We start from the raw sequence: 26,198 nt of genomic DNA, 5'->3' as shown, positions 1-26,198 counted from the left end.
TATGTGAAAAAGGTACCCCACTGTAAGCAAGCTTTAATAATGTGTGGGGTCCTCAACATAAGAATGTTTCCAATAAATAAATCTTAATTCAAAGAAATGCCAAATCAAGATATAAAGTATAATAAAATATAATACAGGCCTACATTAATATAAAAAGTATAGGCCTAGCAGATAAGTACCAGAAATTCATGTGGTGGAAGAAACTAGATACGAATGTAATTTGTATTTAAAAGTATTAATATTTTTAATTGTTTTTAAGTGATCAGGATTTATGTAATTTATTTGTCTAAAAAAATCAATTCATGTTTCTTTCTCAGGTTCAGTAATTGCTCCGTGCAACACACTCGGCAATTTGTTTGCCGGTACATTCTGTCGTAAATTCAAACTGGGGACCAAGAAGACGTCCTTGTTTTTAATTTGTGGTGTTTCTATTGGACTCTGCTTATTTCCGGTGCTGATGTTTGTGGGTTGCAACAACCCGAATGTTGCTGGATTTACAACACCATTCGGTCAAGCATCAAATCAGATGAAGGTAAACGGATCAAGGTAAGATACCGGTAGTCAATAATATAATTAAAAGATTAAATTATAACAATGATGATAATGATGATGATATGACGGTGACGATGACGATGATGATAATAATACTAATGATAAAATGTATTTAAAACAAAAAGACAGTAACTCCGAAAAGAGACAGGGACATTTTGAGATTCAACGTTTTGATCTATTTGATCATTTTCAAGAATACTGAATATAATATAATAATGTACTCTAATGTATACTACCGTAAATACTCGAATAAGCGCAGCACAAACGTGATTTTTTGGCTAAGCGCCGCTCTCGAATAAGCGTCGCGGCGTTAAGAGTACATTATTATACCCCGTGTGTAAAGAAAAACGTTAAGCGCCGCTCTCGAATAAGCGGCGCACGTAAGCCACCAAAACTGTTGTAAGCGCCGTTGCATTTATTCGAGCATTTACGGCAACATTGGTTTTGTTTTTGTTTTTTTGCACAATATTTATTCAGGATATCATATTCAATGTACAACAAACATTGAAATGAAATACATTGTTTTTCAATAAGGTCCAGACTACTTACAAACTATTATTACTTCCGAATTATTATATAGGCCTACAAGTTGACGTAAGAAAAAAAAAATGATAATAAGTCAAAATGATGTGTACGGGTACCGGAAATCGATTTTCCCGAAAGCAGTAATATTAGATTGTGGGCATTGCAACAATGTGCTCATGCAATTTTAAACGAGTATTCAATTTTTTTTAATGCAGCAGTGCACCAACATGGCTCATTTACATTTTTTTTTTTAAAATAATTTTATGAATTCAGGCAAAACATACAGAAACAACGGACAGTATATGACAACTGTCATCACAAGCGTGCCCCAACACTCAAAACAAAAAACAAGCAATATAATAAATAATTTAGAAGAAAATCACATTAAGCAGCCCTGGTAGATAAAAAGTGATTTTTAAAAATAATATGCTTAAAATATTCTCTACTTTGACATATAAAGGCATCTCTAATAGGCCTATGTACCGACCCGTTCCATATAGGCCTACAAATAAATCTTGAAAATATCCACTCGAATCACAAATTTTACAACTATGCATTTTTAACACAGATATCAAACCACGAAACTGACTAATGGTACTGCGGTATTACCTGGTTTAAAATCCGCATGCAATGCAGACTGTTTTTGCTCTGCGCAGATGTTCCTTCCAGTCTGCGGTTCCGATGGCGTCACTTATACATCGGCCTGTCACGCTGGGTGTTCGCAGAAGTCGGGTAGTAAGAAATTTAATCCCTTCGATTCCGATACGGTAATTACTATAGTTGTTTGCTAATAATAAATACAGGTCTCTCTCAAATTAAAGACACCTCCAATGCCTCCAATTAAAGACCACCTCTAATTAAAGACCACCTTTTTTGTGGTCCCAAATTTACAAGTGTATTTTTATCTTTTACAGACCATGAAACCCTGGTCCCAAAAGTAATCTTGAATTGGATGGAGACCCAACAAATATTCATATACTATTCTTTGAAAAGGATAAAATAAATTTAAAAAAATATAGAGCTTTCACTTTATTTTAGTACCCATAGGCACTATTTATAGAGGGTGGCCCTCCTAACTTACGGTATCCCAGAAGGTTGGCTGATTATTCAGGGCCTTCTTAAAAAAAATGAAATAATGTAATGCTTTATCAGCGAAGTCTCATTACGGGGCTTAGGGAGTGAAGATGTGCTTTAGTGGCATGAGAAGAAAAAAAAAATCCTATGCTGTCACATTTAAACCCAGGGTTCTGGGATTGAAAGGCTTGGATTGATCTTAACCACCAAGCTTACATCTCCACTCAACACAAATCATGCATTTTCCCTGTGCGCCTGCCACTGGACTGCCACTGACTATAATGACGGTGATGGTAGTGATAACGATGACGATGTATTATGGTGTAAACTAATGATATTTGCATTCTTCATTAGATCTATACAGGCTGTACCTGTATTTCAGACCCCGATTCTAAAGACGGTTACGGACGAGCTGTGTCTGGGAGATGTTCGTTCGACTGCAGTACTCTGCCAATGTACGTCATCCTAACGGCAATCTTGATGATATCCTCAAGTCTTTTGCCAAGCCCGTCGTCTTCAATTATGTTACGGTACGAATATTAATTTTGACTGTGTTGATGGCACATGGAATATTACTATATCAAAACAAGAAATTACTCTAATGATAAATATATAATTCTAGCCTATGAAATAATACAAATAACATTTTTTATAGGCTTATGCGAAATTTCTAAAATTGCAAAAAGAAGCTCAAGCGTGTAAAATAGCTATTTTATGATATAAATTGATTTAACCATTAACGTAATCAATTTCATGTACACAGTTATTATACTATCATAATCATCTCTTGTAGGATAGTTGCCGACGAAGATCGCTCAGTTGCACTTGGGTTTCAACAACTGTCCACAAAAGTTATAGGTAAGAATGTCTTGGGCGGTAGTTTAAAAAATGCTTCCTCCCCATCATAACTTTTGCTATTAATTTATAGAAGATAAAATTACTCTTTCGCCGTCCTCAACCCCTTAACCAACTGCGCTTTTTTAGAATTGAAATCGATTAGAAGCCACACTTTTTCACATGCGTAGTTGAACACTACAGTGCTTGATTCACTCACTCTAAATACCAGATTTGACTATGAAACGCCCTCATCTAAATGTTAACGGGATCTTCGAAAATATACTTCTTGTAAAATAATAACAAATAATATTATTTTGATGGCGTATTTTCATTTCGAGAAATGATACGAAATGATGTTTGTCCCACCTGACGTGTTATAAGTATTGAATGCTCAGTGCATTCCCAATTAATGCTTGCGAGAAAAAAAAAATCGCAAGCAATTATTATTTATTTACAAATCATGGTACAATAAAGAGATATACTCAAATCGTCTCTTGAGGTAAGGTCGAGAAGATTGTAGTTTGAATAAGTCCACACATTATTTTATTAAAAATAGATGTAGCATAGGAAAGTTACCATTGTTATTTCTTTTTCAGGCTACTTTCCTGCTCCGATATATTTTGGTGCTATTATAAATTCTGTTTGCTTGCTGTGGCAGACGACTTGCGGTGATGAGGGTGCTTGTTTGATGTATGACATAGAGAAGTATCGATACTTTTATTTTAGTCTGCTGATTGGCTTAAAAATGATATCGCTCGCCATGTTTACTATCTTGTACTGTACCCTCAAAGCAGAGGTAAGAATGATGATTTGGAAATAAGATAAGGCATCATTTTATATAGACAACGAGTCAGTGTCCCAAACCAACTAGGAAGAACAGTCGGGCCTCAAAAATCGAATTGTGAACTTAACCCCTGAGACAAAGTTGATTACTCTACAGCTTTGTTCCACCCCCCCCCCCCACAAACATTCTTCGTATAAAATCTGCTGCCCAGGCCTGTAGTCATGATTTTTGTCCATGTCAATGCAACGGATTGTTTGATTGGAATACAGACGGTAATTAAATAAGAGTTATAATCAAATCAACAGTCAAATTAAAAGTATTCACGATTTCTTTTAAATTTTTACAGGTCGATGGTAACTACAAGCATGTGAATCCGGAACAACCAGGCTCTCCCTTATCAGCCTTTAATGGAGAGGCCTCTACGCAACCGAAAAATGACCACGAAGAAGATGAGACAATCTAATTTTTAAATATCAAAAGGTCATGAATATTCATGAATACCATGTATATATTATGAAGATTAAGTTAGGTGGTGGGCCTAAAATTTCATTGTGTAATACCTCCCCCCACCCCAATCCTTTGGACGCTCTGCCAAATGAGCTATAAAGTGGTATACACACTTGGATTTTCCCATTAAGACATGCTAATCTGATGGTATTCAGTGATACACGATTAATACTGTTAAATCACATCATTTTACCTACTTTAATTCAATATCCAATAAATCATATACAACAACACAATGGCAATTACAATAAAGTAGCATAGGCTTCAACATACTGTATTTCAAATTTATTACACAACAAATATAATAAATTATATTCACTAGAATAAACCAAATATTTTACTATAATATTAACATAATTTACAAATATGTAAATATTGTTTAATATAGTTAATAGGCATTTTTAAAATTATCTATTGTGTTAGGGGTCGTTCACAATTATGTAAAAGTGTACAAATGTGTCTAGCACGCCCTCCCCCTAACGTACTGTTTGCACACTTGTGAAGATGTTGATAATACTGAACAACCCCTAAATGTCTAGTACTGAGGAAAAATGCACATTATCAGGGGCGGATTTGGTGGGGGGAGGGGGGGCGGCCCGGCCTTCCCTTTTGGGAGGTAAAAAAAAAGAGAGAAAAAGAAAAAAATGATAGCCCAGAATGCCTCAAATGTTATGTTCGGGCGTCTAGAACACAGAAATTTCGCGGGGGAATGCCCCGGACCCCCTACGACAGTGTTGTCTCAATCGGCTTCCGCGCCCCCCCCCACTTTTGGACATTTCTGGATCCGCCCCTGATTATTAATGGCAACAAGGTTACAGATTGTGCATGTCATGTCTAAACACAAAGTGTCTATAATTACATTTCATAAATGAAAATAATACAACTATAAAAATATTCAAATAACAAATATTCATAACATAATATTCATAATTATACAAACTAATTAATTATTAAATAATTAAAAGAATTAATGACAGAAGTACTTATATGAGAACAATTATCGATAAGTAAATTATTTTATAATTTTATGAATTATTTCTTATTTTTCATAATCCAAAATGGTACAGTTATATCATATTCAAATAATAATATATTCATGACATATATTCATATATAATTTATATAAACTGTTAATTTACAATCAATCATTTTTAGGCTTATGAATATTCAAATTGATAAATAATCCAAGACCTTTAGACCACCTTGCGACCAAGTTGGGATGCATTTCGGATTTGTATCATGATATATTTTCTCAAATTTATTGCAAAAATTTTGCTATTTATTAATTGCAAAATGTGCAATTAATTGTTAATAAATGCCTATAATTAATTAATAGAATCTTCAAATTTATTGGAATAGGAAAAAGCATTTAAGGTTGATCTCATATTTGATAACTTTATTCAATTTATGTATTTTGAATTATATTATTAAAATTATTAAACTAAAAAATAAAATTATGAAGCATTGCAATTGATTAAATGAATTAAATTAATGTTCAATAACTTATAACCATATGCCTACATAGATGATCATTAAGTAAACATGGTAAATTGTAAATGCAGTCTAAAGTATCTGTTCCAAGATATATATATAGTTATTCATATATATTTATAAATATTATATACATAACATTTAAAAATGTGACTATGTTTATTGGACATAATTATCAAATGTGTGACTAAGTGACTGTCTTTATTGAGCATGATTGTCAAATGAGTGTGGCTAAGTCACTGTGTTCATTGAGCATGATTATCAAATGAGTGTGGCTAAGTCACTGTGTTTATTGAGCATGATTATCAAATGAGTGAGGCTAAGTCACTGTGTTCATTGAGCATGATTATCAAATGAGTGTGGCTAAGTCACTCTGTACATTGAGCATGATTATCAAATGAGTGTGGCTAAGTCACTGTTTTTATTGAGCATGATTATCAAATGAGTGTGGCTAAGTCACTGTGTTTATTGAGCATGATTATCAAATGAGTGTGGCTAAGTCACTGTGTTTATTGAGCATGATTATCAAATGAGTGTGGCTAAGTCACTGTGTTCATTGAGCATGATTATCAAATGAGTGTGGCTAAGTCACTCTGTACATTGAGCATGATTATCAAATGAGTGTGGCTAAGTTACTGTGTTCATTGAGCATGATTATCAAATGAGTGTGGCTAAGTCACTGTGTTCATTGAGCATGATTGTCAAATGCGTGAGGCTAAGTCACTCTGTACATTGAGCATGATTATCAAATGAGTGTGGCTAAGTCACTGTGTTCATTGAGCATGATTATCAAATGAGTGTGGCTAAGTCACTGTGTTCATTGATGATTATCAAATGAGTGTGGCTAAGTCACTGTGTTCATTGAGCATGATTATCAAATGAGTGTGGCTAAGTCACTGTGTTCATTGAGCATGATTATCAAATGAGTATGGCTAAGTCACTGTGTTCATTGAGAATGATTATCAAATGAGTGTGGCTAAGTCACTGTTTTTATTGATCATGATTGTCAAATGAGTGTGGCTAAGTCACTGTGTTTATTGAGCATGATTATCAAATGAGTGTGGCTAAGTTACTGTGTTCATTGAGAATGATTATCAAATGAGTGTGGCTAAGTCACTGTGTTCATTGAGCATGATTATCAAATGAGTGTCGCTAAGTCACTGTGTTCATTGAGAATGATTATCAAATGAGTGTGGCTAAGTCACTGTGTTCATTTAGAATGATTATCAAATGAGTGTGGCTAAGTTACTGTGTTCATTGAGCATGATTATCAAATGAGTGTGGCTAAGTTACTGTGTTCATTGAGCATGATTATCAAATGAGTGTGGCTAAGTCACTGTGTTCATTGAGCATGATTATCAAATGAGTGTGGCTAAGTCACTGTGTTCATTGAGAATGATTATCAAATGAGTGTGGCTAAATATTTGTGACTTGTCCTGGCATAAGGATGTCATATTACGATATATGTGCAAATGCAAGTATTTGTCATATAAAAAAATTGGTAATAGACAACATTAAAGCACAATACATTGAAATTCTAGAAAGATACTTCCATTTGAATTACTAAAGTCATTGACTATTGCAGAAGACAACACATGACCATTTAAAAAAATTCTTTCCTCTTTTTCCTTAGTGTCATACCAAATAGTAGCCTGTATATTGTCACTATGAAAACTGCATCTTCTTCAAACACCACCCACAACATCATCTCTTCTGCAATTTTTTGATAAACCGTAACGTCTTCTGCATCATGGGTGCTATAATCTTAGTACCTAGCAGAGAGGAATAAACATGTGTTGATATTAAAATTAAATGGTTACGTTGACAATAACATAATCATTTATTGTGGCAATCACATTTGCCACCAGCACTAACATCATAATTATGCAAGCAAAATTAATATGAAAAAAACTAAATCCTTGCTGAGCTACTGGGCTCATAGGGCTTGAACTTATCTCTAGTTTCAGGTAGCATGAAGCAATATGCTACTGTATTTTTTTGAGCATATGTGGACTAGCAGATAGGGCCACAGAATGAACCTATGATTATATCAAGATTGTTGAACATCTAATGTTGAATTTTTTCAACATGTGCAGTATATATACATGTATGTACGTACGTACATATATACATCTGAGTGTGGCTAAGTCACTGTGTTCATTGAGCATGATTATCAAATGAGTGTGGCTAAGTCACTGTGTTCATTGAGCATGATTATCAAATGAGTGTGGCTAAGTCACTGTGTTCATTGAGCATGATTATCAAATGAGTGTGGCTAAGTCACTGTGTTCATTGAGCATGATTATCAAATGAGTGTGGCTAAGTCACTGTGTTCATTGAGCATGATTATCAAATGAGTGTGGCTAAGTCACTGTGTTCATTGAGCATGATTATCAAATGAGTGTGGCTAAGTCACTGTGTTCATTGAGCATGATTATCAAATGAGTGTGGCTAAGTCACTGTGTTCATTGAGCATGATTGAAGCTGATATGCTGTCTCTTATACACATCTTATATATATATATATATAAATGCAAGATTTGTTGCTATTAGATTTAGAGTATTAAGATGGGATTTAAATAGTGTATGCTAACTCAAATTTGATGCTTAAAATGAAACAAAATAACTGATAGAAATGCTATAAGAAACTGAAAAAAAAAATCATATATTAAAATAGGTCAGAAATGCTATAAGAAACTGAAAAAAGCATATTAAAAGTGGCCATGCCGCTTCATCCATCCAAGACTAGGCGTATACGTCCCTAAAGTGTTGCGTTTACGTCGTCGCCGTCTATTTTTATTTCGGCGTCTGGATCTTCGACGTTTACCTGTTATTTTGGAAGTGATACACAATACCGATTATTATGCACTACGTACCTAGACCTACAATGTAAAAATCAATGGCTTGTTTAGGTACAATGAGAAGCACGTTTTGAAAGCCAGTTTTATGGGGACAGAATTACTTCATTCTTTTTTATTTTTTTAAAGAAAATTTCCTAAAGCTCTGTCCAGACTGCCACATTTTATTTGACAAAAACATGTGACATGCTTAAATATGGTCATGATGACATCACATCATGACCATATATACAGTAGGCACATCACGAATATGGGATAGAAGAAAATTTAATAATCTGGACATAGGATTAGACTTAAAAGCACTTTCTCACATGAAATTTAAAGGGGCAGTCACACATGTTCATGTCCAGTTAAAGCTTACAGCACCATTCTATGTTGTCAGAGGTCAAGAATAGAATGTAGGCCTACATTAGGCTGTGTACTACCCTGGAAATATAATAGCTCTATGGTACTACTACATCAAATCTAATAGCAATGTGTAGAACTAATAAACCTGAACCATATACTAAACATGTGAATTACTTTGTACATTATTTAGTGTAAAACTTTTTATTGAAAATTTGAACAAGAAAATATTTTTATCAACAATTTACAGATGGATAAATAAAATTAATTATAAAATTTTTAAGTAGACTCCTAAAATTGCTGGTAATAAAGAATTTCCTGCTAAAAAGTTTGTACATTTGTAAAATTTAATTGTTTTGATCTGTTTCACTGGAGTTATTCAATTCAAATCAGCACAATGCAATGTTGTATTTGAATTTATTACGCTTGTTCAAGATATTACCGCTGAAAATACCTTCAGCTAGCATAGACAATTGAATGTGGGGTAGCTAAACTGAACATAGGATGGGCTCACTAAAACCATCACATGAACATGTGGAACTACAGTACTTGACTTCTGATTTTATCACATGACTTACTTTTTGCTGGCCTACTGGAAGATTCAAATGTGTCCTCATTTCTTGGAACAGCCCAGGGGCTCTTCTTGTGAGGATTGGCGAACGCTTCATGCGGCGTAACTGGGCCAGCTGTGCCATGCTGTTCCTGTTTCCGTCTCACGTTGCGCGGAGCCTTGGCAGGACGGTCAACATATGCTAACATGACCTTACGCCCTACAACATACAATCAAAGCAATATTGAATATGCACGGCAGGGTTCAATTCAATGTTGATGAGACTCGTACAACATTTGAAATAAAATTATAACAATAATAGATAGCACTTTTAGTATCCCCAAGCAGGCACTATTTCGATATAATAAATACTTTGAAAACTTTTTTTTAATGTCGGACGTTGATCAATGTTAAATTATGATTAGTAGGAATGTATCAAAGCATCTATAAAGTAGTGATACTCCAAACAAAGCGCAAGTCTAGTTGTTGGTGGCAGTATTCTGAGCAGATTGTCATAATCACAACCGCCTGCTGTCAACCACACTGTCCGTACCTGTCGTTAAATAATAAAAACTATACAGCATTTCTTCCAAACACAAAGGTTCAGTACTCTTGTAAAACTGCAGAAGCTGGAATAGAAGGCATACTAACCTGTGTCTTTCTTTGCATTATATGAAGCTGATATGTTCTGAGTTAACTGTTTGAATTTTTGCTCCCTTTCATCAAAGCTTCTCTGAAATTAAGATGCATGGTTTTAATCATCTCATGGTTTAAAGATAAATAATAATAAAAATATTTATTCTTATACAGTGCAAAATGCTGGAAACCTCTATGCACTTTACATTAAAAGCAAAACCCGGATCAAAATTAAAAGGAAAGATGATTACAACAGTGAGCGAAAATTAGGTTAATTTTATGATATATTTATTTATTTGTTTATTATTTATTTATTTTTATAATAATAACATTTATTATTTTTATCTCAATTATCTCCTCATTCCATTTTGTTATAAAGAAACATAGACACATATTTTAATAAGTATATTGTTGTTACAGCATTATTACTTATACTAGCATATAATTTTATGCTATATTGTGCTATATATTGTGCTATATATAATTTACCAACATTAACAACATAACTATCATACCATCATCAGCAGCATTGATTTATCATCGATATTATCCTCATCACTGTCGACATCAACATGATCATCCTCATCATCCTCCCTCTCCTCGTCTACATCACCTATCATCATTCACTTCTTCATCACTACCATTACCATTTTCATTTTTATTTTGGACATCAGCATCATCACCCTCACAACTACCGTCATTCTGCTCCTAATCACCATCACCATTATCAGCACCATCTTCCATCAACATCATCACCATCACTCATTCTCATTGGTACAGTATTATCTCCTCCTCATCACTCTCAACATTATCACACATTTTGTCACCCTCTTCCTTATCATCCTTCTCCTTATCATCATCAACTTCTTGATACCCCAAATCATCACCCTCAAGAACGTCCTCATCACCACCCACCTCTCTCTTCCACCAAAGCACAATCATCTTCATTGACTTTGCTCCTTATCTTATCCTCAAATACACTTACTAGGTAGCATTGCCTCCATGTTTCACCACGAGTCAGTTTTGATAACTTGAATTCTTTCAAAACATGTTTTTGCCATAAGTAGTCAGAATCTTCGATAAAATGCTGAAGATTTGAAGGAAAGTATAAAAACAAATACATAAAAATGAAACAAATTGTTCTAACAGCAATTAAGGTGTAAATAAGTATAGTGGGCCTTTATGATAGATTTACTTTTGAGGTGGATTACTATAGAACACAGGTGAGCATTATGCAGCCCAATGATGATTTTGTTGCAGCCCACGAAAATACAGTAAATTAAAAACCCTATGTGTCAACCATCTTTGGCTAAAAACACCTTTTTTTTATGGCCTGACACTGATCATCTGTAAAAGGTGATATTCAAACTGAGCATAAAGTGGTAAAAACCAATCCATGAAGGTTTTGGAAGCATTCTGCAAACAAGTCAAAAATTCACTCTGTCCCTGCAACCCATTTTTATACCCACCCCAGCTATTGACCAATGGTGGCAATTAAAAGTGACAGATCCAGGAATTGGAAACAATGGCGTATCTAGGGGGTGCGCACGCCCCTCCAAAATTTAATTTTGAAAAATTTAGTTGGTGAGGAGAATTCACAGTTTATGTTATTCTCTCTATTGAAACACCGAAGTATAATTGGCCACCTGGTTGGGTCTAAACATTCAAATTTGTGGGCTGAATTAAAACAGCATGATACCTGAGGTTGCAGAGATAGTTGCATGTTATGCATGACCAGTTATGTGCCTAAAGACCAAGATGTCCCCCATTCCAAAAGTATTTTGAGCAACTTACTGGATTGTATTCCTCAATCCTGTAAAGTTGCTGGTAAGTACAACGCTCCATAACAGGTTTCAATATATCAAATGGAACACCACCAACATCCTCAAGTACTAAAAATAAAAGAAAATTAGCATGAATTTAAAATAATTAGCTATATGATAACTCTTATACAGTTAAACTTAAAGTCGAATAATTTCTAAGTCGATCAATTTCTAAGTCTATCTTATTTTACATGTCAAATTGTTGTGTTTTTTATTAATTAACAATCTGTAAGTAGAATTTTGTCTAGGTCGAACAATATTTCAATGGCATTTTGGATTTGAGTTTAACTGTATAACTGTATAAAGTATGCTGTTATATTTATTGTGATTATTATTATCTTATGTTTTTGCACACAGTTTTCCTACGCAGCACTCTCTAAGTTTTCATGTTTAACAAACTTGATCAATGCAGAGTCTGTATAGAAAGATATGCCTAGTAATGTATTATTTTTAAAATGTTTTTATATTTATATACATTTGTCTTTACTCCTTGTCTTCCCTTTCCTTTCCTCTTTTATCTTTTTTTGTAATCTGTTTGGGCTCTGTCCCCTCTCTGTCATTTATTTTAAGAACATGGATCCTAGGGAGTTTTCTTTATGTTTTCCTTTTATCAAATTTTTGTAATGTGTTTTCTGTGTGTTTTTGAATAAAAGTGATTTTAAATAATATAGTAGAAATTTGTATTTAAAAAAAAATATGAGTGACAGATTAGAGAACATATTGATTGGGGCAGGGCAAACACAGTCAAGACGAACAATAAAAATATCTACACTATTTCTACTATGTTTACTTACAATCAATATTGTCACACAAAATCCGCATACAAGCATCAAACAGTGTAGGAACAGCTGAAAAAATATATTCAAATAATTAATCAAGATGACGATTGAATGAGTGAAATACAAGCAATCATTATTTGGGTCCATTGCTGGGCCTCAATTTTTGACCATATATAAGCACATGATGACTATATATGGGCATACAACAGTGGAGTAAACAGGATTGAACCATGACAGGTATCTTACCCACAATGCTATAGCCCCACACAAATCTATGACAACAAATCATAGCTTACCAGTGAGATGTACCCTTGCTTTGCCGGAAAACACCTTGGTCCTGGATTCCTTCGCTCCCTTAAACACAAGCTGATTGTCTTCAACAGCAGCTAGGGAACGCTTTCTGGGTGAAGATTCGTCAGCTGCTGGACGGCGTAATGGCTTATAGTCCGTAGATATTTCAGGTAATAATATTCCTGAATCATAACAATCCTTGATCTAAATGGAATGAAAAAAACAATATATAATATAAATGATAGTATGATACCTGATAACGGTCTATGACCGAAAATAGCAAAAATATGTTAAGAAAATTATACAGTACTACAGCGCTCTAAAGTTTAATTTAGACCTTATAGTTTTCTTTTCAAGGTATGGTAGATTTATTTTTAGTTACTAAAATTATTTTATTTTAAAATAAACTTTTGGCACAAGAGCAAAGTATAAGTTAAACAGTGAACTAATCACTTTTCTAAGTGGCAAAGTAAGTCAATGGCTGCCAAACATCTGTAATTAGATGGCTACAACTACCAGTACCTACTAGTTAAGTGAAGGTATAGATGAAAACAAATGCTGTTGTAAAATAAACTTACTCTTTTACGTGAAGATGGAATTTCCATGTTAACATCTTCTGTTTTTCGTTTCCTTTCATTACTTACTGCTTGTGATGATGTTTTGATCAATAACTTTGTACTATTTTTAACATTGTCTTTATTTTGATGACTCGGTTCATTTTGCTTAACCTCTGACCTATTACTAGAGCTAGTCTTTTTAATCACATTACTTTTATGTTTTTCTTGTTTTGGTAACGTTTTCTTCTTTTTTACTTCCCCTGTACGTTTGAGATTTTTCGTTGCTGCTGGTGGCTCGCCAAACAGACAATCCCCAAATGATAAACCAGTATTTTCAAAACATATTTCATCTTCGCTACTATCCGCAGATGAATATCCGCTTTTCTCTTTTTTCTTTTTCTGTATGTTGTCTTTTAATTCATTTGGCTTCTCTACATGTTTTTTCACTGATTTCTCAATAGATTTTTTAGTATGATCTTTCTTCTTGACATCTACGGACAACTTACTTGCTTTCACATGCTCCTGCGATGAAGATATTTTAGTCACATCGTTCGTTTTTATTTTTGATTTATCTGATCTTTCCGCACTTTTGAGTGATTTATCTTTAGAATTGTTTGTACTTGATTTCTTAATATCTGTTACATTACTTTTTCCAGGAATATTATCTGTTTTTCCTTTTGTAATTTGTGTTTTATTTTTGTGCAGACAGCTAATATTTTGACTGCTTCCTTGGGATCCTTTTTTAGTATTATCATCTTTCCCATCAGTATTTGATACAGACTTATGCATAGTACCTCCAGTGCATCCTTTCTTTTGTTTCTGTTCAGTCTTGTATTTTGTCTCCTTCTCTCCAACAACATGACTTGATGCTTTTTTTGGCATTGTAACATCATTACTTTTTGTTTTTGAAGAGGAAGAGGGGGAGGAGGTGGGGGAAGTGACTGCCTTAGGTCTATTACCTTTCTCGATTTTTAAAGTAGAGTCTACTTTCCTTTTTAAGCTTTTCTGATGATCAAACTGACCTTTTGACCTTGATTTATCCACACTCTCAGCTGGTAACCCTCCAGCCAAGCAATCTGCAAATGATAAACCTGAATTCTGAAATTCAAGTCCTTCTTCGTATTCAATTTCAGAAGATGGTTTTGATTTCAACTTTGTTTTGACTTTACCATCTTCATTATCTTTTGACTTCTTTGATAACATCGGTACTTTTTCTTTTGATGTCTGTTCTTTTACTTTGGGTGAAGATATTTTTATATTCCCATCCTTAGATAAACACTTTGCTGGACTAGTTTGTTTAGGTGAAGATATCTTTATACTTCCATCCTTAGTTGTTTTTCTACGTTTCGGTGATATTTCAGAATTTGCTTGTTTAGGTTTCTTCTCAGATACATTGCAGTTTAAGTCCTTTGGTTGATGGTCTTGTGCTGGTTTGCTGATGTCTGCATCTGGTCTGGTTATGTGTTCCTTCTTTGGCATATGGTTTCCATTTACATTCTCAGATTCCTTCACAGATTTTGCTTCTTTCTCAGCCTCTGCATCCATTGCAGCTTGCACAAGGGCCTTCCATTTCTTCACTAAATTTCGAGCATGCTCAGACACCCCTCCATCATGCTTTCGGAAGGTGTTCACCACTTTCCCAATTCCAGTCCTCTAAAAAATAAAGAACAATTTGCATTTGGTATTGCATTTACAATATTTGTTGCCTGTTGTGGTGGCTACCTGACTAGAGGGAGACAATTGATAATGTTCATTAGAAAAAAATATACAAAAATCATGAACTTTCCAGAGATTGGTGAGTTTAGAGGAGATTTCTATTTGCTCACGAAAGTGCAGGAGAGTGCCGATTCCTGCAACTGGTGGATTAATACAGTTTAGGCCAAGATGGTAATAAATTATGAATCTCTTAATTTTAAATATTAACACGCGCAATGGACACTGTACCTGTAGTACTTCTATGGAAACTGGCAACTGATCCAATTCTTGTAATACAGCGATAATCTATATTAAATAACAAAAAACAATTGTAATCAGTAATAAGTTAAAATGACTTTCACTACTTGTTACTTTCAGTGGCTAATCCACGGGTGGCGGAAGGGTGTTCCCCCTTATTGCATCGCTACCCACTACTACTTGGAAATCAAATTCATACCTAGCCACCAAGTGCATACTATAGGCTGTTGGTGCATGAGGTACTGACGTACCTGTACACCCCTCCCCCATGGTGGCAAATTAGTTACACTTCACCAAGTGGGTTAAAATACTAAAAATGAACATTAAGTTTTTGTTGGAATAGTGATTTAGCTCTGTATTCTCAATTTTTGCACCTACTGTACAAGGCAAAACCAGCACACGCCCCTGGCCACTATCCACAAAATCAGTGGTCAAGCGGATTTGATACCAAATTCTGCAGATCTTGGAATTGAGTCCCACCTAAATCTGAATGTGTTTTTATTTGTGGACATACTAAGTATTCAGTGGAAAAATTTGTCAAGTTGGGCAAAACATTGTTTACTTGTGCAAATATGTTCCACTAAATACATAATATAAGCCTAAGCTTTCAGTAAATAGTTCTTAAATATAGCTCCAGCAAAATTGTTTAATTCTTTTGCTATGATTATTCAATCAATAAACATTTAAACATAGCCACAATGGGATTATAGTCTTGCTCCACAAAAAAACCCCCTCCAATTTCTAAACAGGCAACAAAGTACTGTACAGGGTAGATGACTTCCAATTTTGAAATGTATATCCTAAAACCTCGAATAGAAGCCCATGGGCTTCTTTTTTAGGACCCTTAGATGGGCTTCTTTTCAAGACGGTTTATTAACATTTCAGACTGATCATAAAACATAAAATATTTTTGATATGGGTTGAAGTCAATTTAGGAGGGTCCAGTTCATGTAATATAATATAAAATTCATCTGAAAATTCAGCTCTATGGAATGGGAGTTCATTTAAGTAAGATAATTATTTACCATTTATTAATACTATACAAATTCTGAGTGTTAATTGCGAACACATAACTTTATAAGTGTCTGTATGTATGTTTAGTGAATGGATACAGATAAAAAAAATAGTAAATAGTAAAATCAAGTAAAGACAGACAATATAAGATATGCAAAAAAAAAGATAAGGAAATATAATACCTATACTTTATCTAATTTCATTTAATTATATATTTATGTACTATTATACTTGACAATAATTATTTTAATCAATTTATTCATTCATAAACATAATATGTATCATAAATGGAAACACAGCAAACAAGAAAAAGAAATGTATATGAATATGATTGATAAACCAATTGACTTTTATTATTAAAGAACATAAAGGCTAATTAGATTTTGCATTAACAAAATCTGTTTTGTTAATGTTAAACAATTGTCTGTTTTTAAGTGCTTCATTCATACACTGTGACCGGTTTAAATCAGAGTTGGTTTGGGTTTACTGTACTACAGTAGTGACAAGTGTAGTCAGCCAGGTTGGCGCATGTTGTATGTTGCATGGCCACCTACCTTGGCAAGGCCAAGGTAGGTGGCCTAGGCTTATAATGTAGGCCTAGGCTAGGCCTCACCTCCCCCTGTCTGTGCGCTGTCATCATGCAAAGAAGGCCTTGCCTAAACTAGGCATCCTCCCTAGTCTAGCCTAACTAGGCCTACCTGTAACTACAGTAGCCTAGTCAGGCCTAGCTTAGAGTACGAAGGGCGCATTCCGATTATGTACTCGGCATAAAATGATTTCGTAACATTATGTTCTCGGCATATGTTCACATACCACACCGAACTAAAATGTTTTTTTCGAAACACGATCATTCAGATTATAAAACCATGTTCCTGGCATTTATGGATGTGGAACATTTTGAGAGGAGCTCAGAGTCACTGTAGGCCTAACTTTATTTCCATAATTTAAGCCAATCTCTCATGCACCTCCGGCCCCGCTGTTGGATATGACAACTGGCTCAGTATCAGGCTTGGTACCCAAGATGTCATCCATAGCTGAAAACCACGACGGAAGTTTCGAATCATCATTTTTTTGCCGGACTTGTTTTTCTGATTTATTATTTCTTGGTACTCTCTCTTCATTTTATTAAATTTGTCTCTTATACGATCCCAGGGTCTTCGTGGAAATCCCATTTCCGCAAGATCGTCAGATACCTTTTGGAACAGTTGTTTATTACCAGATCCTTTGCAGGTATTTTGTGCTTCTATCTCCCTTCTTCCCCAAACTTCAACTACGCAATTCATTTCAACTGCACTCCATATGCTTCCTCTGTCAGAAAATGTTTCCAGCATTTTGTTTTATTCCAAAAAATTTAGGCCTACTATTCCAAAAAAAACAGGCCTACAGTATAAATTAATCAAGAGAACAGTGGTACTGCCGTACTAATAACAACATTGCGCAACAGAAGAATGTCAAAGCAGGTCTGGTCACGTCACTGAAGCCTGCCCAGTTGTAACATTTTATGCTCGGCACACGTTCAGACTTCATTCCAGAGTCGTCGTTCGAGAACATTTTGTTTCGAGAACGTGGTTCAACTTGGTTCTCACTAGAACATTTTGTGCTCGACATAAATTCCATTAGCACACTACAAAAAAATGTGTGCTGAGAACATTATGTGCCGAGAACACAGTCTGAATGCCCAGAGAGTAGGCCCTCAATCAAGCCTGTTTTCCACTTGGCGAATTTATTCGAGCGAATCGAAAGCGTCGGTTCATGTGCATGCGCATTCACATTCCTATCGGAGTTTTTGCGAAGCGAAAAAATGCGCAACCAATCAGAGCTCAGGAAGCGAACCGACCCTTTGATTCGCGCGAATAAATTCGCCTACAGTAGTGGAAAAACAGCTTCAGTCAGGTTTAGTTAGTTGTAGCAGTAGGCCTACTAGGCCCTAGGTAGGCCCCTAGCCTAGCTAGGCCTAGTTAGAGTAGGCTAAGATGGGATATGACCGGTTGAGCCGCCAACAAGTAGAGCCGCCGGTAATTTCTATGGAACGCCAAGCGCGTCTCTCAGTGAATGTAGTGCGTCTCTCAGTGAATGTAGTCGGCTTGCCGATGTAATCAGTGAATGAACCCCCCGGATACCAGCTACATATTCATCCCACAGTCTTGTCAGTCGTTGATTTGCTCGTATTGCCGTTCGTGATGTATAATTGTGTAATTGAAAATTAGAATTTTAATATATTTATGTACTACATTTTTATAAAAATATATGAAGTTGTATAATTGCAAAATCGTATTAAAAATGTAATTTTATGTACATTTTTATACAAATAAATGAAGTTGTATAATTGCAAAATCGTATTAAAAATGTGTTTATTTACGTTTGGCTTGCGGCGTATTTCAATTAACTTATTCGTTTTTTGTACTATTTTGTTAAATTATTTAATTAAATTATTTATTATAATATATAAGTTTTTTTTACTATCTTGCAAGCCGACTGAATTAGACAGATGACTATAAACAATAAATTTAAATGTGTGCTTTTGTAATGAAATTTGGTATTTTTGTTGCTCCCCTAGAAAAATTCAGGAGCGCTATTGATTGCTCTCCTCGCATAATTTCGAGGAGCGCGGAGGAGCGCCGGCGCGATCGCGCGCCTTTTAAATCAAGGTCTGAGACCGGCGACCGCAACCGGTGGTAGTGACGGAAATCGTAGCCACACGCTAGGAATTGCACCCTGCTGTTCTAGGCTCTCGTACTATTCTTAATACATTTTCATTCTATATTCCTAGCTAATTAATGCATGATTTTCCAGTCATACAGACCATATGTTTATTTACAGTAAAAGAAAAATCGTAAACGAAATTTATAGTTACTTACAGTCTATATTTACAGAAATTAAATTGGATCTTCTTGTTGAATGAAAGTTAGATTTACTAGGTAGTATTAGGCCCTGTAGTGTAAGGCCCTTGACTACTAGTACTATGTGTATCAGCCCTTATTTTCCGAAATGCGCAGACAGATTTCTAGGCCTAATTTGCACGTAGGATATATTCTTTGTGCAGGCCTCGCTTTACAGTCTGGGGAAATGATTCCTATGAAATATTATATTTCACAAGTGTAAATACTAGCAACGGAAATATCATGTCGGCTGTTTTTATGTGTGATAAAAGAACCTAAATCGAGGTAAGACTAGGCCTAGTCTAGCAGTGTTGGATAGACTAATGTTTTCGGCGCCTACTACTGTATATTTCTTCGCACGACCTATCGCAAAATCAAACATGAAAAATTCATCCGCATTTATATTTTGTGTGGAACACAAAAAAACAAATTTCAGTCTTATTTTACATTTTTTGCATGCTTAGGAATGTCAAAATTTAGTTAAACTAACAATTCCGTATTATATTTATAAATCTTTATAACATTATACAAAAATTAGATTTTTCTTAACAACTGAAATTTTGCCGGGAATGGGGCTTTAAGCTTTCCTAATGAATTATACAGAAATACTGTACAGTAATTGAGTGTTTTTTTTTTTTCTTTTAAGATTTAGACTTTGTTGGTGTTGATGCAGACATCCTTGGTGTAGGAGATGACGCAGGACAGGTACGCTCTAATAAGTGTGTTTTTGCCAAACGTAATCAGTTTTTGATAATTTATATTTTTTTTGTAAAATTAGACCATCTATAGAATATTTGTTTCATCGGGTCTCATCAACATTTTCTTTTAAATTTATTTGATCAACTTTAAAAAGAAAATATATTATCTGTTTTTGATATTCAACATCAAGTACAGTACATGTACATTAAAGTACTTGCTCTTGGATGTCAAAAATAAACAATATATTTTCATGCCTTTTTAAAGGCCGTGTTGATGATCGGTGGGGCTGGCTTGACCCTAACTATGAACTTCAATCTTGCTGTCTTAATGCCCTGCAGCATGTCGGAAGGATATCCATACTGAATTTTATAATCTGTGATGCTTTTAAGTATTAAATCGTTTTTTCCTTTTTAAAAAGTCTCCTCAGGAAAATGGGCCTACTGATTCATACTCGGCAATCTCATCAGTAGATCGTTTAGCTAATGAACCGGAAAAGATTAAGAAATGGCGTGCGGAGCAAGAGGAATTGCTGGCCAAAAAAGGTAACAACAGGATAGTATTAAACTAATTCAATTTTATAAATAATGAAGCTAACCAATTTGAGTTCACATTTATAAGGATTAAAAAATAGCTGGTGACGTAAGCATCATCTAGTAATATTAATTGGCGAACCCAGAAATTTTAAATAGAGGTGGGCCTAGGAAGGGACTATCACAGATGGAGAGTCGGTACCACTTCAGCCTCACCAAGAAGCAAGCAAATTTATGATTGTGGGACCTCTAGATGGCTGGAAGGGGCACTCTCAAACTTGAAACTTTAATTTAATATTCTTTCTTTCTCCATTCTTTTTTAAATTTTGAAAAATTTAGGGGGATGGGGAGGTTGGGTGGGTCGACTGGGCACCCCCTCCCCCTGTATGTGCATACTAACCAGAAGAAAACAAAAATAGTTGTTATTACCTCTCCTACTACACAAAGTCACTATTATGTTATGTCAATTTTCTCAGCAAAACAGAACGATTTTGTTATGAGTACAATTTAACGGAAAGGACTGCTTTTATACAACATAGCTAGTTTTAGTTCATGTATTGTATATATTAGCGTTGAAAATAGTTGATTATTGATCCTAATTTGTGTTGTAATTAGACAAAGAAGCCGAAGCCCTTAAAGAAGAATGGGCAGAAACCGCTAAAAAGGAGTTGGCTGACTGGCACAATAAAAGGTCAGAACAACAGGAAAAGATCAAAACAAGTAACAGGTGAGTTTATCTTATATAAAGGGTAAAAAATAGGCTGCCATCTGAACGGTGTCTACTGCTTGATTAGTTTTTCTTTTGGCTAATTTTAATTTAACCCATCCACGCCTTCTGTGTTTGCAGTTCACACGAATAACTGTACAAGTAACAGATTAACTTTTTAGTTCAAATTTTCGTAGCATCTCAGTGTAGTAAGGGTAGGCCTATGCTACACAATACAGGGCTAGGTAGGCCTTAGCCTTGCAATGGGAGCAAAATTTTTGTTATGAAAAATGACTTAGATTTTACTGTTTTCTGCAACAAAATAATCCTTTACAGAAGCCAAATTACCTGTACTCACTATGAAGTATTCATTTGAAGTGATCTCCAAATGAAAACATGACCATATAATGGCCAAAATGACTGTTGTTTATTCTCTTCATCGCGAATCCATGCAAATAGCGCCCCAATTAACAAAAAGTGAGATTTACTGTACAGTATGCTGAACAAGCATGCACAGCTCAAATGTAATATATCTCGGCTGAAAACAATCAATATTTCTTGCTTTAAAGTTTGTTTTATGTCACTTTATTGGTTTAAATGTTTTCTTTTGTAGCTATAATAACCTTTGATATTATTTTTGAAGACACTTAACTAAAATTTTAAGTGTTTTTGTAGTTAAAAACGATTAGTAATGACGTCATCGTCGCAAATAGGGTTCGTTAAATCAAGAGTTCTTAATTGGGAGGTTCGTAATTGGGAGATGTTACTGTAATGTCTAGGATGACGTAGAAAATCCTGAATAATATCTAATAATAAGCCAGCCACCTCAGTCCCTTTGTTATTTATGCATGATAAATACAACGATATACGACAAATTGAAGTTGAACATACATGTTTACTGTATAAACATTAAAGTTGATTAACAAACAAAGCAAACAAAATAGAACATTAATTAAAAGTGTAACAAAAATTATAGATTTTATTCTCTTTATATATTCATATATTTAAGAGCTCAATTTCTTGAAAGTTTTTATTTTTGGCTTATTTTTCATTTTACACCCTGTTCCCTCTGAATTACTTGCCGGTTGACTAGGCCAAATTTTAAACCAAGTGCTGGTCAGAATCCTTCAATGCTGCCTTGCACTGCCAACCCTCCTTTTATTCCTTTGCAAAATGTGCGATAAATTAATGTGACTGTAATCTGAACTGGTAATAAAGATGATTGCGGTAATCAACCGTTTCAGTATATTATCTAATAAATTTGCAATGAGGACATCATATTATAGCTTAATTCCTTCGGGAAAATATGGCTTCATGACACGTCAGTCTGAGCAAACATGTCACCTATTGAGGGCAGTCATCCAGTTATATTTCATTTTCTTTGTAAATATTTTAAATGACTTCTAGTATTTAAATGAGAAAAGTTTATACTAAATGTAGTAAGTTGTTAAGCGCATTATGATGTAAGCATAAATAAAACTATGATATTTTCAGTTGAAAATAGGCTTTATATAATATTTCTATAATATTGTAGCTTCTATATATATTTTAAGTTTTGTATGGGCTGGACCTCTTATTGAGAGAGTGTTCCTCTGTTAGAAAGGAGATTAACATAAATATTACTGACATATGCAAATGATTTTTTTTTTTGTGATTTATGTAAAATATTTTTGCTTTCTTCTCTTACCAGGGCCAGTGAAGAAGCTTTTATTCAGGAACGGGACGAGGACATTCCAGGACAAGAATGGGAACGTGTTGCTAGGCTTTGTGATTTTAATCCTAAAAACAGTAAGACAACCAAAGACGTGACACGGATGCGATCTTTACTCCTACATCTTAAGCAGACAGGACTTACACGCTAACTCATACTATTGGGAATCTATTAATACTATATATCTTACCTCCTGTTACGAGACCATCCAGGCCTAAACCTTATTTAATCAAAGTTTATATATTATTAGTACTTGAGTACATTATCTCTGTTTTTGCTGCCTGATTTGTTGCAACATATACTTCCTTAATATGTGGTGTTATCTTTGTTGGTTTGTGTTTTCAATATGTTTGCATCAATCAAGATCATTAGAATAATTACACTCTTTAATTGATTAAACTTTCTATTTTTTTTTTTTTTTAAAGTAAAATTTAACATGTGTATGATTTCCTACAGTGCATTAAATGGTTGAATATGGTGTGGATTGATCGAATCCAGGATTTTAAATCATGGTAACCCAGTTCTTATTTAATGGGGCTTCAGGTTAATGATGTGTAGCCAAACAATAGCTTGCTTAAACTGTTAAAGTTGGGTATTGCCTCGTGCAAGGGTCGTACAACCGTCGGCTGACGAATCTAACCCTGCTACATGTGTTAGATGATGCCACCCTGTCTGGTGATTGTTGGTGGCAGTCTGAGTAAATCCTCATTAATAATGCTCCATTGCACACGTGTTGTCGTTGCATTCTCCATAGAATCGCTTCGGCTGACGATTGTTAGGCGCAGTGTGTGTCTGCCTTTAGGAATAACAAAATAATGTGAATAATCCTTTTTAACAGTGACTAAATATACTAAGAGGCTAAAGTTTGGCAGATTGTCAAACTTTCAGAATAAAAGTATTTTGCAACAAGAATATAGCCCCTGTACTTGTTTAGAATATCAGACACGTTAATAAGTGCTAAAATAGACTTTTTGCAATAAACTGGGTGGCCTAAAACAACAATTTGTTTTGTTGTTTTTATTAGTAATGGTACTTAAGTACATGAAAAAATTGTAGCATGAACGAATAATTATGTTAATTTGAATGACTTAAAGGTAATAAAAAGTATTTAGGAAGGACATATATATTGTGATATGAAAGTGGGAATTATTGTAGACATAGTTATGGTTTATGTACATTTTTAATTACATATGACAGTAAAATAGCTGTTGTGCTATATTGTTAATATATCCCAGATAGATACACATTCTGTTACCACTATCACAAGCTAGATTTGTGAAGTAGAATTACATTTTGTGCTGTGGTAACCTTGTGTTCCCTGAACATGCATAATCTGGTCTGTGTACACCGAACTGTGCATCCAGTGTCCCCTGAACCAGCATGATGAATGGAGTTTTAAAATATGACCAGTTATCAAATATTCATTAATCCTGAGTAAACATTCAAAAACTTTATAGATTATACATTATTATACCTTGTATTCTAGACATTGTCTTGATTTTCTTTGATCTTTTTTTTTGTAGTTGGCTCTGAAGGGACAACAATTATGGTACATTTTTTAGTTAGATTTGTAAAGATATTCTGTATTCTACACTTATGCTCCAAATTTGAAACCATCTGGAGTTGTGCTATCATAATATTCGTATTATTATAATATTTAGATAATAGTTATATCCTTTTTTTTTTTTATCAATCATTGAATAACATTATAGTGTTGTTAATTTACTAAAAGATAATTCTCATCGTATGGAAATCAGCTATATCTGCATCTCACAAATTTATGATGTCATTGTGAAAATTATTTGTATCCGTTTCTGGCCCTTGTATTTCTACCTATACTGTATTGTGTTCCATCATTGTTATGTTTCGTCATTCAAAGGAAATTGAACTGATTTCAACTACTTTCAAAACAAAATAATAACATAATGTAAACATATTATTTTGTACCAAGAGAAAGAAATTAACTCAATAAAAAGTATCAGCCATAAATTAAAATGTCTATGTTTTATGATTAAAATGTGTATAGCTAAAATCATGTTCATCTATCTTTTCTTTTTACTGATAATTTTGTGAAGCTTTGATCTGTCACTTCCCTCCGCCACAATCACTCTTCCCAAGCCGGACTGTGCCCCCCTCCCCTCAATTTTTAAAAATTATTTTAAAAAATTGAGAAAAAAGGAAAATTACACTCAGAGTGTGCCATTTCTGGCAATCTGGAGGTGCCTTTATCATTCATTTTTTTGAAGAAAAAAAAAAAAACAAAGAAAAACAGTAATTGATCGCCCATAAAGCCTCAGGTTATTTTCTGGCGTCTAGAAAATAAAATTTTAGCGGGGGAATTCTCCCGGACCCCCCAGGGTCTCGATCAGCCCAACTCTCGGACCCCCTTTCGGACATCTCTGGATCTCCTGCTGCCCACATTACTAATTTTATCCCATTCAAGGGCGGATCCAGAATTTTTCAAACGGGGTTGGTGGGGAGGGGGTGCAGAACATTCTAGAATAGATAAGTGAGTAGCGCTTATGTCAATACAATAAAATGAAAAAAAAATTAGTGGCAAAACGTGCCCCTTTACTGGATCCTCGACTGTTCTTATTAGCACGTCCACGTTATATAGGTTAATTTCTGGCCTTTTATTCCCGCGTCGGCCCATGACTGTGATCTTTTGTTTTATTTTACGTGTTTTATTTAATAGAGCACAATTTTTTTAAGACTAAAGTAGTTAATGTCACCTTCACTTCTTTTAGCAGCTGGCTCTTCTCTGCTTTATCCTCAAGACTTCACCCACTCAAATTTCGTGACCCCCCCATCAGCCTCCGTCTTAAATATCCAGCATATTTCACTGACCTAAAGCACAGTAGGCCGCACTTATTTTTACATTGAACAGGATATTCGACAAACTGTTTTAGTGTAGGTCGAAATTCGGAATAAACTGGGTTTCGGTAAACTGGGTTTTCGTAATTTTGGGTCGGTAAAATGGCATTCGGTAAACTATTCGGAAAATTGGACTCGGCAATCTGGGATTCGGCAACTCAGCAACTGGTTTAATATAGGCCTACCTTAGTGGCTGCACACAGGAGTCTTTGGTGGTTCCCGTT

The 26,198-nt window shown here is 34.6% G+C and overlaps 3 protein-coding genes across 3 annotated transcripts in view; 2 read left to right on the top strand and 1 right to left on the bottom strand.

Annotated features, from left to right (window-relative positions):
- Positions 1–4,328, top strand: part of LOC117117277 (solute carrier organic anion transporter family member 2A1-like) — a 12,624-nt gene extending 8,296 nt beyond the window's left edge. Inside the window, exons 5-10 of the mRNA XM_033261535.1 lie at positions 318–546; positions 1,646–1,844; positions 2,506–2,681; positions 2,945–3,009; positions 3,585–3,784; positions 4,119–4,328. Of these exons, the coding sequence (XP_033117426.1) occupies positions 318–546; positions 1,646–1,844; positions 2,506–2,681; positions 2,945–3,009; positions 3,585–3,784; positions 4,119–4,235 (986 nt within the window). The 3' untranslated portion in view covers positions 4,236–4,328. The remainder of the gene's footprint in view (positions 1–317; positions 547–1,645; positions 1,845–2,505; positions 2,682–2,944; positions 3,010–3,584; positions 3,785–4,118) is intronic.
- Positions 4,329–7,027: 2,699 nt separating this feature from the next.
- On the bottom strand, positions 7,028–17,906 carry LOC117117256 (transcription elongation factor B polypeptide 3-like). The gene is made up of 10 exons (XM_033261501.1): positions 17,769–17,906; positions 15,553–15,609; positions 13,630–15,261; positions 13,057–13,255; positions 12,776–12,829; positions 11,953–12,050; positions 11,144–11,245; positions 10,174–10,255; positions 9,551–9,742; positions 7,028–7,542 (listed from the first exon to the last, which is right to left on the bottom strand). Exons 1-10 carry the CDS (start codon positions 17,904–17,906, stop codon positions 7,475–7,477), a joined length of 2,622 nt encoding a protein of 873 aa, XP_033117392.1. The 3' UTR covers positions 7,028–7,474.
- A 303-nt stretch (positions 17,907–18,209) lies between these two features.
- LOC117117274 (clathrin light chain B-like) lies at positions 18,210–25,095 on the top strand. Its single transcript, XM_033261530.1, has 5 exons — positions 18,210–18,243; positions 20,101–20,159; positions 20,572–20,695; positions 21,299–21,410; positions 23,080–25,095. The coding sequence occupies exons 1-5, from the start codon at positions 18,210–18,212 to the stop codon at positions 23,249–23,251; spliced, it is 501 nt and encodes a 166-aa protein (XP_033117421.1). The 3' UTR covers positions 23,252–25,095.
- Positions 25,096–26,198: the final 1,103 nt, after the last annotated feature.

Source organism: Anneissia japonica, unplaced genomic scaffold (genome assembly GCF_011630105.1).
Source record: "Anneissia japonica isolate Jap-2015-1 unplaced genomic scaffold, ASM1163010v1 scaffold288014_len389662_cov180, whole genome shotgun sequence".
NCBI lineage: Eukaryota > Metazoa > Echinodermata > Crinoidea > Comatulida > Comatulidae > Anneissia > Anneissia japonica.
Note: the sequence above shows the minus strand (reverse complement) of the source record. Positions and strands in the feature narration are given on the sequence as shown.